This window comes from Rana temporaria, chromosome 9 (genome assembly GCF_905171775.1).
Source record: "Rana temporaria chromosome 9, aRanTem1.1, whole genome shotgun sequence".
In the NCBI taxonomy this organism is placed as follows: domain Eukaryota; kingdom Metazoa; phylum Chordata; class Amphibia; order Anura; family Ranidae; genus Rana; species Rana temporaria.
This window is the reverse complement of record NC_053497.1, coordinates 3,049,820-3,062,663: the sequence shown is the minus strand read 5'-3', so window position 1 is coordinate 3,062,663 and position 12,844 is coordinate 3,049,820. Positions and strand designations below refer to the sequence as shown.

The following is a 12,844-nucleotide window of genomic DNA, read 5'->3' as shown; positions in this document are numbered from 1 at the left end:
GATGATTTATTTCTAGAATCTCTATGAGATGAAATCGTCCGAGAAGCTGGTCAGTGAAGCGAGTGCACAGGTGCGCGACCCCGCCGCACGCTCTCCGCAGCAGGCACCCCGCTGCCTCCATATTGTCTCACCGCGTCCTCCGCTATGAGCAATTCACTGCGTTTAGAAGACTATTCCGATAATCGCATGAATTGGAGAGAAGAGAGCAGATGTTTCTCAGATGACGGGGGGGGGGGGGGTTCCGAAAAACCGAAAAAAAAAAAAAACGGACAACTATTAGTGGTCTCTCCACAAATCTGCCCTTTATGGAAGAGTGACAAGAAGAAAGACATCGGAGAAAGAAAGACATAAGGGCCCGGATTCAGATAGAGATACGCCGTCGTATCTCCGAGTTCCGGCGGTCGGATCGATGCGGCTGATTCATAGAATCAGGTTCCGCATAGATCTCCCTAAGATCCGACAGTTGTAAGTGACTTACACCGTCGTATCTTAGGCTGCAATCTCCCGTTGGCGTTTCGTTTTTTGTACGCGACGAATATGCAAATGAGGAGTTCCGCCGATTCAGAAACGAACGCCCGTCGCTTTTTTTTTTACGTCGCTTGCGTTCGGCTTTTTCCGGCGTATAGTTACCCCTGCTATGTGCGGGGATGCGCCTGATTTAAAAATAGTACACTCCCCCTAGTCGCGGAATTTGAATTTCGCCGGGGGATTTACGATACGCCACCGCAAGTTTTGAGGTAAGTGCTTTCTGAATACAGCACTAGCCTCAAAAACTTGCGCCGGCGGATCGTAAATCAGATAGGTTACGCGGATCTAAAGATCCGCTAATCTATCTGAATCTACCCCAAGAAGTCCTGTTTGCAGTTTGTGAGAAGCCATGTGGGGGAGGGGGCACAGCAAACATGTGGAAGAAGGTGCTCTGGTCACATGATACTAAAATTCAACTTTTTGGTCTAAAAGCAAAACGCTATGTGTGGGGAGAAAACTAACACTGCCCATCCCCCTGAACACTCCATCCCCACCGTGAAACATGGTGGTGGCAGCATCATGTGGTGGGGATGCTTTTCTTCAGCAGGGACAGGGAAGCTGGTCAGAGTTGATGGGAAGATGGATGGAGACAAATACAGGACAATCTTAGAAGAAAACCTGTTAGAGTCTGCAAAAGACTTGAGACCGGGGGGGGGCGGGGGTTCACCTTCCAGCAGGACAACGACCCTAAAGTACAGCCAGAGCTACAATGGAATGGTTTAGATCAAAGCCTATTCATGTGTTAGAATGGCCCAGTCACAGTCCAGACCTAAATCCCATTGAGAATCTGTGGCAAGACTTGAAAATTGCTGATCACAGACGCTCTCCATCCAATCTGACAGAACTTGAGATATTTTACAAAGAAGAAGAATGGGCAGAAATGTCCCTCTCTAGATGTGCAAAGCTGGTAGAGACACCCCCAAAAAGACTTGTAGAGAAAGGGGGTTCTACAAAGTATTGACTCCGGGGGGCGCCATATAAATGCCCCTCCCCCCACACACTTTTCACATATTTATTTGTATCATCAGGCACTGATGTTGGACGAGAAGGCCTGGCTCGCAGTCTCCGTTATAAATGATCCCAAAGGTGTTGAGGACAGGACTCTGTGCAGGCCAGTCATGTTCGTCCACCCCAAACTCGCTCATCCAATGTCTATCCATCTATCTATCTATCATATTATATCTATACATCTATCATATTATATCTATACATCTATCTATCTATCATATTATATCTATACATCTATCATATTATATCTATACATCTATCATATTATATCTATACATCTATCATATTATATCTATACATCTATCATATTATATCTATACATCTATCATATTATATCTATACATCTATCATATTATATCTATACATCTATCTATCTATCTATCTATCTATCTCTCTATCTATCTATCTATCTATCTATCTATCTCTATCTATCTATCTATCTATACATCTATCATATTATATCTATACAGCTATCATATTATATCTATACATCTATCTATCTATCTATCTATCTATCTATCTATCTATCTATCTATCATATTATATCTATACATCTATCATATTATATCTATACATCGATCTATCTATCTATCTATCTATCTATCTATCTATCTATCTATCTATCTATCATATTATATCTATACATCTATCATATTATATCTATACATCTATCATATTATATCTATACATCGATCTATCTATCTATCTATCTATCTATCTATCTATCATATTATATCTATACATCTATCATATTATATCTATACATCTATCTATCATAATAAATCTATCCAATTCTATCTATCTATCTATCTATCTATCTATCTATCTATCTATCTATCTATCTATCTATCTATCATATTATATCCATCTATGCTACTCAGAAGAGCTTACAATTTATTTTAGTAAGGAAGCGAATCTATCTACAGACACTTTGGGCCAGATCCAGAGAGAGAGTACGCCGGCGTATCTACTGATATCCTCTACTGATACGCCGGCGTACTTTCAAATTTCCCGCGTCGTATCTTTAGTTTGAATCCTCAAACCAAGATACAACGGCATCTGGGTTCGATCCGACAGGCGTACGCCTTCGGATCATAGGTGCAATACTTCGGCGCCCGCTGGGTGGAGTTTGCGTCGTTTTCCGCGTCGGGTATGCAAATGAGCTTTTTCCGACGATCCACGAACGTACACGCGGCCGTCACATTCTCTTACGTCGTCTGTAGTCGGCTTTTTCCGGCGTATAGTTAAAGCTGCTATTTTGCGGCGTATAGATAGACTTGCCATGTTAAAGTATGGCCGTCGTTCCCGCGTCGACATTTTTTTTTTTTTTGCGTAAGTCGTCCGTGAATAGGGATGGACGCAAGTCACGTCTAAGTTCAAATAATGACGTCGTTGCGACGTCATTTCGCGCAAAGCACGGCGGGAAATTTCGAAACGGAGCATGCGCAGTTCAATCGGCGTGGGGACGCGCTTCATTTACGTAAATGAATCACGGCCCCTACCCGCCGATTTGAATTCCGCCGCCAAAAATACACTACGCCGCCGTAACTTACGGCGCGAATTCTTCCTGGATTCGACTTTACGCCAGGTAAGAAACGGCGGCGTAGCGTATCTATAATACACTGCGCCTGTCCAATTGTATGTGAATCTGCCCCAGAGATACAGGAGATAGATGGAGGTATTGATTGATAGATATAGATCTGTAGCTTCTTTACTAATATAAATGGTAAGCTCCTCTGAGTGGCATAGATAAATAGATAGTGAGATGGGTCAATCGAGACAGAAATAGATAGATAGATAGATGGAGATATTGATTGATATAGATAGATAGGCAGCGGTTGATAGAGGCATAGATAGATAGATGGATGACTATAGATGGGCAGATAGATACAAAGAAAAACAGATAAAAAGATAGATATGGACAGAGATACATAGAGAGATAGAGAGATATATAGATAGATAGATAGAGAGAGATATAAATAGATATATTGATAGAGAGATATAGAGAGATAGATAGACAGATAGAGGCATAAACAGACAGACAGGACCCTTGTTAACTTATATACATTGTACACTCTTCTGAGCAGGATAGATAGATAGATAGATAGATAGATAGATAGATAGATAGATAGATAGATAGATAGATAGATAGATAGATAGATAGAGAGAGATTTGAGAGATATAGATAGATAGAGAGAGAGAGAGAGAGAGAGAGAGAGAGAGGGAGAGGAGAGAGAGATAGAGAGATATAGATAGATAGATAGATAGATAGATAGATAGATAGATAGATAGATAGATAGATAGATAGAGAGAGAGAGAGAGAGAGAGAGGGAGAGGAGAGAGAGATAGAGAGATATAGATAGATAGATAGATAGATAGATAGATAGATAGATAGATAGATAGATAGAGAGAGAGAGAGAGAGGGAGAGGAGAGAGAGATAGAGAGATATAGATAGATAGATAGATAGATAGATAGATAGATAGATAGATAGATAGATAGAGAGAGAGAGAGAGAGAGGGAGAGGAGAGAGAGATAGAGAGATATAGATAGATAGATAGATAGATAGATAGATAGATAGATAGATAGATAGATAGATAGAGAGAGAGAGAGGGAGAGGAGAGAGAGATAGAGATAGATAGATAGATAGATAGATAGATAGATAGATAGATAGATAGATAGAGGCATAGACAGAAAGACAGACTGCTTACTGAATTAAATTGTAGGCTGTTCTAAGCAGCATGGATAGATAGATAGATAGATAGATAGATAGATAGATAGATAGATAGATAGATAGATGGATGGATGGATAGATTTGCATAGTCCTTCTGAGTTGCATAGATAAATAGATAGTGAGATGTGAGATGGGTCAATCTTCACAGACAGACAGATAGTGTGACAGACAGATAGATAGATAGATAGATAGATAGATAGATAGATAGATAGATAGATAGATAGATAGATAGATAGATAGTGTGACAGACAGGACCCTTTGCTTACTTGATTGGATTGGTAGCTCTTCTGAGCAGCATAGATAGATAGATAGATAGATAGATAGATAGATAGATAGATAGATAGATAGATAGATAGATAGAGGCATAGACAGAAAGACAGACTGCTTACTGAATTAAATTGTAGATTGTTCTAAGAAGCATAGATAGATAGATAGATAGATAGATAGATAGATAGATAGATTTGCTTCTTTACTAAAATAAATGGTAAGTTCTTCTGAGTTGCATAGATACATAGATAGTGAGATGGGTCAATCTCCACAGACAAACAGATAGATATGTAGATAAATAAATAAATAGATAGATCCTTTGCTTCTTTATTAAATTAAATTGTAAGCTCTTCTGAGTCTATCTATGCCTCTATCAACCCACATCGATCTATCTATCTATCTATCTATCTATCTATCTATCTATCTATCTATCTATCTATCTATCTATCTATCTATGCTGCTCAGAAGAGCTTACAATTCAATCAAGTAAGCAAAGGGTCCTGTCTATCTGTCTATCTATCATATTATATCTATCTATCAATCTATCCTGCTCAGAACTTTAAATTTAATTAAGTAAGCAAGGGTCCTGTCTGTCTATCTATCCCTGTATCTATCTCAGAACCAATATATCTCTGTAGATTATCTATCTATTAGATAGATAGATAATCTACAGAGATAGACAGATAATTCTGAAATAGATGCATGAATAGACAGATAGATAGATAGATAGATAGATAGATAGATAGATAGATAGATAGATAGATAGATAATGTGTGATGGACAGACAGGACCCTTTGCTTACTTGATTGAAGTGTAAGCTCTTCAGAGAAGCATAGATAGAATATAGATATAGATATAATATAGATAGAATATAGATATAGATATAATATAGATAGAATATAGATAGAACATAGATAGAATATAGATAGATAGAATATAGATAGAACATAGATAGAATATAGATATAATATTGATATAATATAGATGGAACATAGATAGAATATAGATAGATAGAATATAGATAGACCATAGATAGAACATAGATAGAATATAGATAGAATATTGATATAATATAGATGGAACATAGATAGAATATAGATAGATAGAATATAGATAGAACATAGATAGAACATAGATAGAATATAGATAGAATATAGATAGATAGAATATAGATAGAATATAGATAGATAGAATATAGATAGAATATAGATAGAACATAGATAGAATATAGATAGAATATAGATAGATAGAATATAGATAGAATATAGATAGAACATAGATAGAATATAGATAGAATATAGATAGATAGAATATAGATAGAATATAGATAGAACATAGATAGAATATAGATAGAATATAGATAGAATATAGATATAATATTGATATAATATAGATAGAACATAGATAGAATATAGATAGAATATAGATAGAATATAGATAGATAGAATATAGATAGAACATAGATATAATATAGATAGAATATAGATATAATATTGATATAATATAGATAGAACATAGATAGAATATAGATAGAACAAAGATAGAATATAGATAGATAGATAGAATATAGATAGAACATAGATAGAATATAGATATAGATAGAACATTGATAGAACATAGATAGAATATAGATAGAATATAGATATAATATTGATATAATATAGATGGAACATAGATATAATATAGATAGAATATAGATAGATAGAATATAGATAGATAGAATATAGATAGAACATAGATAGAACAAAGATAGAATATAGATAGAATATAGAATATAGATAGAACATAGATAGAATAGAGATATCTGTCGGTCTGTATCCTGTAGAGAAGATATTTCCCCCACGATGGGATGGAAGGAGAAGCTTCTTCTCTGGGATTATATAAAGTGGGAGAAGAATATCAGAGGACTCACCTGTGGCTGTGGAGAGAAGGGAATAAATATCAGAGGACTCACCTGTGGAGAGAAGGGAAGCGATGGAGAGAAGGAGGATCATCCTTTATTCCGTGTGTGTGATCCGCCACAATGTGAAGTCCAGGACGGAATGGAAGGAATAGGAGAGGAAGGGGGAGGGAGGCTCCCGGCAGTCCCTTTCCCCTCTCCTCCTTACACTGCTATGTGACAGCGCCGGGAGATACAGCTCTGAGTCTCCACCACCTGTGTATCCCATCCGATCATTCACTACTCAGCACTATGAGGAGTCACAGATAAGGGGGATCCTGGATGAGAAGTCACAGATAAGGGGGGATCCTGGATGAGAAGTCACAGATAAGGGGGATCCTGGATGAGAAGTCACAGATAAGGGGGGGATCCTGGATGAGAAGTCACAGATAAGGGGGATCCTGGATGAGAAGTCACAGATAAGGGGGATCCTGGATGAGAAGTCACAGATAAGGGGGGGATCCTGGATGAGAAGTCACAGATAAGGGGGATCCTGGATGAGAAGTCACAGATAAGGGGGATCCTGGATGGGAAGTCACAGATAAGGGGGATCCTGGATGGGAAGTCACAGATAAGGGGGATCCTGGATGGGAAGTCACAGATAAGGGGGGATCCTGGATGAGAAGTCACAGATAAGGGGGGATCCTGGATGGGAAGTCACAGATAAGGGGGGATCCTGGATGGGAAGTCACAGATAAGGGGGATCCTGGATGGGAAGTCACAGATAAGGGCAGGGCTGGACTGGGACAAAAATTTGGCCCTGGACTTCATCCAGACTGGCCCACTTTGACAGGTCTCTCCCACGGTGGCCAAACAACTCACCCCCCCCCCCCCCGGCCACCCAAGCCCCCTCTCCACCTTCACTAGCCACTGGCCGTTCTACTTTATTAGAGTAGAATGGCTGGTACTGGTACTCTTATAGGCAGTACCAGTGGGGAAGCTAGACATTATTTCACCCAGGGCAAAGAATCAGTTTGGTGCCCCCCCCTTATGGGACCACATTAGGCAGAAGTGAGAAACTCCCAGGCCATAGCTGTTGAGTCAGCTGTCTGTCCCCTCCCCCATGCTCCTCTGTCATCCCCCCTGCTCCTCTGGTCCTCCCCCTGCTTCTTTGTTCCCCCCAGGTGAGCGCTGTGGGCAGGGAGAGGAGGTGAGCGCTGCGGGAAGGGAGATACAGAGGAGCAGAGGGGGGTGGCGGTCCGCTGTCACTGAAGCCGGCCCACTGAGCCATCGGCCCACCGGGAAACTCCCTGTAGTCCCAATGGCCAGTCCATCCCTGGATAAGGGGGGATCCTGGATAAGAAGTAACAGATAAGGGGGATCCTGGATGAGAAGTCACAGATAAGGGGGGATCCTGGATGAGAAGTCACAGATAAGGGGGATCCTGGATGGGAAGTCACAGATAAGGGGGGATCCTGGATGGGAAGTCACAGATAAGGGGGGATCCTGGATAAGAAGTAACAGATAAGGGGGATCCTGGATGAGAAGTCACAGATAAGGGGGGATCCTGGATGAGAAGTCACAGATAAGGGAGGGATCCTGGATAAGAAGTCACAGATAAGGGGGGGATCCTGGATGGGAAGTCACAGATAAGGGGGGATCCTGGATGAGAAGTCACAGATAAGAGGGGATCCTGGATGGGAAGTCACAGATAAGGGGGGATCCTGGATGGGAAGTCACAGATAAGGGGGGATCCTGGATGGGAAGTCACAGATAAGGGGGGATCCTGGATGGGAAGTCACAGATAAGGGGAGGATCCTGGATGAGAAGTCACAGATAAGGGGGGATCCTGGATGGGAAGTCACAGATAAGGGGGGGATCCTGGATGAAAAGTCACAGATAAGGGGGGATCCTGGATGGGAAGTCACAGATAAGAGGGGATCCTGGGTGGGAAGTCACAGATAAGGGGGATCCTGGATGAGAAGTCACAGATAAGGGGGGATCCTGGATAAGAAGTCACAGATAAGGGGGGATCTTGGATGAGAAGTCACAGATAAGGGGGGATCCTGGATGGGAAGTCACAGATAAGGGGGGATCCTGGATGAGAAGTCACAGATAAGGGGGGATCCTGGATGAGAAGTCACAGATAAGGGGGGATCCTGGATGGGAAGTCACAGATAAGGGGGGATCCTGGATGGGAAGTCACAGATAAGGGGGGGATCCTGGATGGGAAGTCACAGATAAGAGGGGATCCTGGATGGGAAGTCACAGATAAGAGGGGATCCTGGATGGGAAGTCACAGATAAGGGGGGATCCTGGATGGGAACTCACAGATAAGGGGGGATCCTGGATGGGAAGTCACAGATAAGGGGGGATCCTGGATGAGAAGTCACAGATAAGGGGGATCCTGGATGGGAAGTCACAGATAAGGGGGGATCCTGGATGGGAAGTCACAGATAAGGGGGGATCCTGGATGAGAAGTCACAGATAAGGGGGGATACTGGATGAGAAGTCACAGATAAGGGGGATCCTGGATGGGAAGTCACAGATAAGGGGGGATCCTGGATGAGAAGTCACAGATAAGGGGGATCCTGGATGAGAAGTCACAGATAAGGGGGGATCCTGGGTGGGAAGTCACAGATAAGGGGGATCCTGGATGAGAAGTCACAGATAAGGGGGGATCCTGGATGGGAAGTCACAGATAAGGGGGGATCCTGGATGAGAAGTGAGAGATAAGGGGAGATCCTGGATGGGAAGTTACAGATAAGGGGGGATCCTGGATGGGAAGTCACAGATAAGGGGGATCCTGGATGGGAAGTCACAGATAAGGGGGATCCTGGATGGGAAGTCACAGATAAGGGGGGATCCTGGATGGGAAGTCACAGATAAGGGGGGATCCTGGATGGGAAGTCACAGATAAGGGGGGATCCTGGATGAGAAGTCACAGATAAGGGGGGATGCTGGATGAGAAGTCACAGATAAGGGGGGATCCTGGATGGGAAGTCACAGATAAGGGGGGATCCTGGATGAGAAGTCACAGATAAGGGGGGATCCTGGATGAGAAGTCACAGATAAGGGGGGATCCTGGATGAGAAGTGAGAGATAAGGGGGGATCCTGGATGAGAAGTCACAGATAAGGGGGGATCCTGGATGGGAAGTCACAGATAAGGGGGGATCCTGGATAAGAAGTCACAGATAAGGGGGATCCTGGATGGGAAGTCACAGATAAGGGGGGATCCTGGATGGGAAGTCACAGATAAGGGGGGGATCCTGGATGGGAAGTCACAGATAAGGGGGATCCTGGATGGGAAGTCACAGATAAGGGGGATCCTGGATAAGAAGTCACAGATAAGGGGGGGATCCTGGATGAAAAGTCACAGATAAGGGGGGATCCTGGATGGGAAGTCACAGATAAGGGGGATCCTGGATGGGAAGTCACAGATAAGGGGGGATCCTGGGTGGGAAGTCACAGATAAGGGGGATCCTGGATGAGAAGTCACAGATAAGGGGGGGATCCTGGATAAGAAGTCACAGATAAGGGGGGATCCTGGATGAGAAGTCACAGATAAGGGGGGATCCTGGATGGGAAGTCACAGATAAGGGGGGATCATGGATGGGAACTCACAGATAAGAGGGGATCCTGGATGGGAAGTCACAGATAAGGGGGGATCCTGGATGGGAAGTCACAGATAAGGGGGGGATCCTGGATGGGAAGTCACAGATAAGAGGGGATCCTGGATGGGAAGTCACAGATAAGAGGGGATCCTGGATGGGAAGTCACAGATAAGGGGGGATCCTGGATGGGAAGTCACAGATAAGGGGGGATCCTGGATGGGAAGTCACAGATAAGGGGGGATCCTGGATGGGAAGTCACAGATAAGGGGGATCCTGGATGGGAAGTCACAGATAAGGGGGGATCCTGGATGAGAAGTCACAGATAAGGGGGATCCTGGATGGGAAGTCACAGATAAGGGGGATCCTGGATGGGAAGTAGCAGATAAGGGGGGATCCTGGATGAGAAGTCACAGATAAGGGGCGATCCTGGATGGGAAGTTACAGATAAGGGGGATCCTGGATGGGAAGTCACAGATAAGGGGGGATCCTGGATGAGAAGTTACAGATAAGGGGGATCCTGGATGAGAAGTCACAGATAAGGGGGGATCCTGGATGGGAAGTCACAGATAAGGGGGGGATCCTGGATGGGAAGTCACAGATAAGGGGGATCCTGGATGGGAAGTCACAGATAAGGGGGATCCTGGATGGAAGTCACAGATAAGGGAGGGATCCTGGATGGGAAGTCACAGATAAGGGAGGGATCCTGGATGAGAAGTCACAGATAAGGGGGATCCTGGATGAGAAGTCACAGATAAGGGGGATCCTGGATGGGAAGTCACAGATAAGGGGGGATCCTGGATGGGAAGTCACAGATAAGGGAGGGATCCTGGATGGGAAGTCACAGATAAGGGGGGATCCTGGATGGGAAGTCACAGATAAGGGGGATCCTGGATGGGAAGTCACAGATAAGAGGGGATCCTGGATGAGAAGTCACAGATAAGGGGGATCCTGGATGGGAAGACACAGATAAGGGGGGGATCCTGGATGGGAAGTCACAGATAAGGGGGATCCTGGATGAGAAGTCACAGATAAGGGGGATCCTGGATGGGAAGTCACAGATAAGGGGGATCCTGGATGAGAAGTCACAGATAAGGGGGATCCTGGATGGGAAGTCACAGATAAGAGGGGATCCTGGATGAGAAGTCACAGATAAGGGGGATCCTGGATGGGAAGTCACAGATAAGGGGGATCCTGGATGAGAAGTCGCAGATAAGGGGGGATCCTGGATGGGAAGTCACAGATAAGGGGGTATCCTGGATGGGAAGTCACAGATAAGGGGGGATCCTGGATGGGAAGTCACAGATAAGGGGGGATCCTGGATGGGAAGTCACAGATAAGGGGGGATCCTGGATGGGAAGTCACAGATAAGGGGGATCTTGGATGGGAAGTCACAGATAAGGGGGGATCCTGGATGAGAAGTGAGAGATAAGGGGAGATCCTGGATGGGAAGTCACAGATAAGGGGGATCCTGGATGGGAAGTCACAGATAAGGGGGATCCTGGATGACAAGTCACAGATAAGGGGGATCCTGGATGAGAAGTCACAGATAAGGGGGATCCTGGATGAGAAGTCACAGATAAGGGGGATCCTGGATGACAAGTCACAGATAAGGGGGATCCTGGATGGGAAGTCACAGATAAGGGGGGGATCCTGGATGAGAAGTGAGAGATAAGGGGAGATCCTGGATGGGAAGTCACAGATAAGGGGGATCCTGGATGGGAAGTCACAGATAAGGGGGGATCCTGGATGGGAAGTCACAGATAAGGGGGGATCCTGGATGGGAAGTCACAGATAAGGGGGGATCCTGGATGGGAAGTCACAGATAAGGGGGGATCCTGGATGGGAAGTCACAGATAAGGGGGATCCTGGATGGGAAGTCACAGATAAGGGGGATCCTGGATGGGAAGTCACAGATAAGGGGGATCCTGGATGGGAAGTCACAGATAAGGGGGGATCCTGGATGGGAAGTCACAGATAAGGGGGGATGCTGGATGGGAAGTCACAGATAAGGGGGGATCCTGGATAAGAAGTCACAGATAAGGGGGGGACCCTGGATGAGAAGTCACAGATAAGGGGGGATCCTGGATGGGAAGTCACAGATAAGGGGGGATCCTGGATGAGAAGTCACAGATAAGGGGGGATCCTGGATGGGAAGTCACAGATAAGGGGGGATCCTGGATGGGAAGTCACAGATAAGGGGAGATGCTGGATGAGAAGTCACAGATAAGGGGGGATCCTGGATGGGAAGTCACAGATAAGGGGGGACCCTGGATGAGAAGTCACAGATAAGGGGGGATCCTGGATGGGAAGTCACAGATAAGGGGGGATCCTGGATGAGAAGTCACAGATAAGGGGGGATCATGGATGATAAGTCACAGATAAGGGGGATCCTGGATGAGAAGTCACAGATAAGGGGGATCCTGGATGGGAAGTCACAGATAAGGGGGGATCCTGGATAAGAAGTAACAGATAAGGGGGATCCTGGATGGGAAGTCACAGATAAGGGGGGATCCTGGATGGGAAGTCACAGATAAGGGGGATCCTGGATGGGAAGTCACAGATAAGGGGGATCCTGGATGAGAAGTCACAGATAAGGGGGATCCTGGATGGGAAGTCACAGATAAGGGGGGATCCTGGATAAGAAGTCACAGATAAGGGGGGATCCTGGATGAGAAGTGAGAGATAAGGGGAGATCCTGGATGGGAAGTCACAGATAAGGGGGATCCTGGATGAGAAGTCACAGATAAGGGGGATCCTGGATGAGAAGTCACAGATAAGGGGGATCCTGGATGGGAAGTCACAGATAAGGGGGATC

The 12,844-nt window shown here is 44.7% G+C and overlaps 1 protein-coding gene across 1 annotated transcript in view; it reads right to left on the bottom strand.

Moving 5' to 3' along the window:
- Positions 1 to 6,644, bottom strand: part of LOC120913016 (relaxin receptor 1-like) — a 219,493-nt gene extending 212,849 nt beyond the window's left edge. Inside the window, exon 1 of the mRNA XM_040322669.1 lies at positions 6,490 to 6,644. Within this exon, the coding sequence (XP_040178603.1) occupies positions 6,490 to 6,529 (40 nt within the window). The 5' untranslated portion in view covers positions 6,530 to 6,644. The remainder of the gene's footprint in view (positions 1 to 6,489) is intronic.
- Positions 6,645 to 12,844: the final 6,200 nt, after the last annotated feature.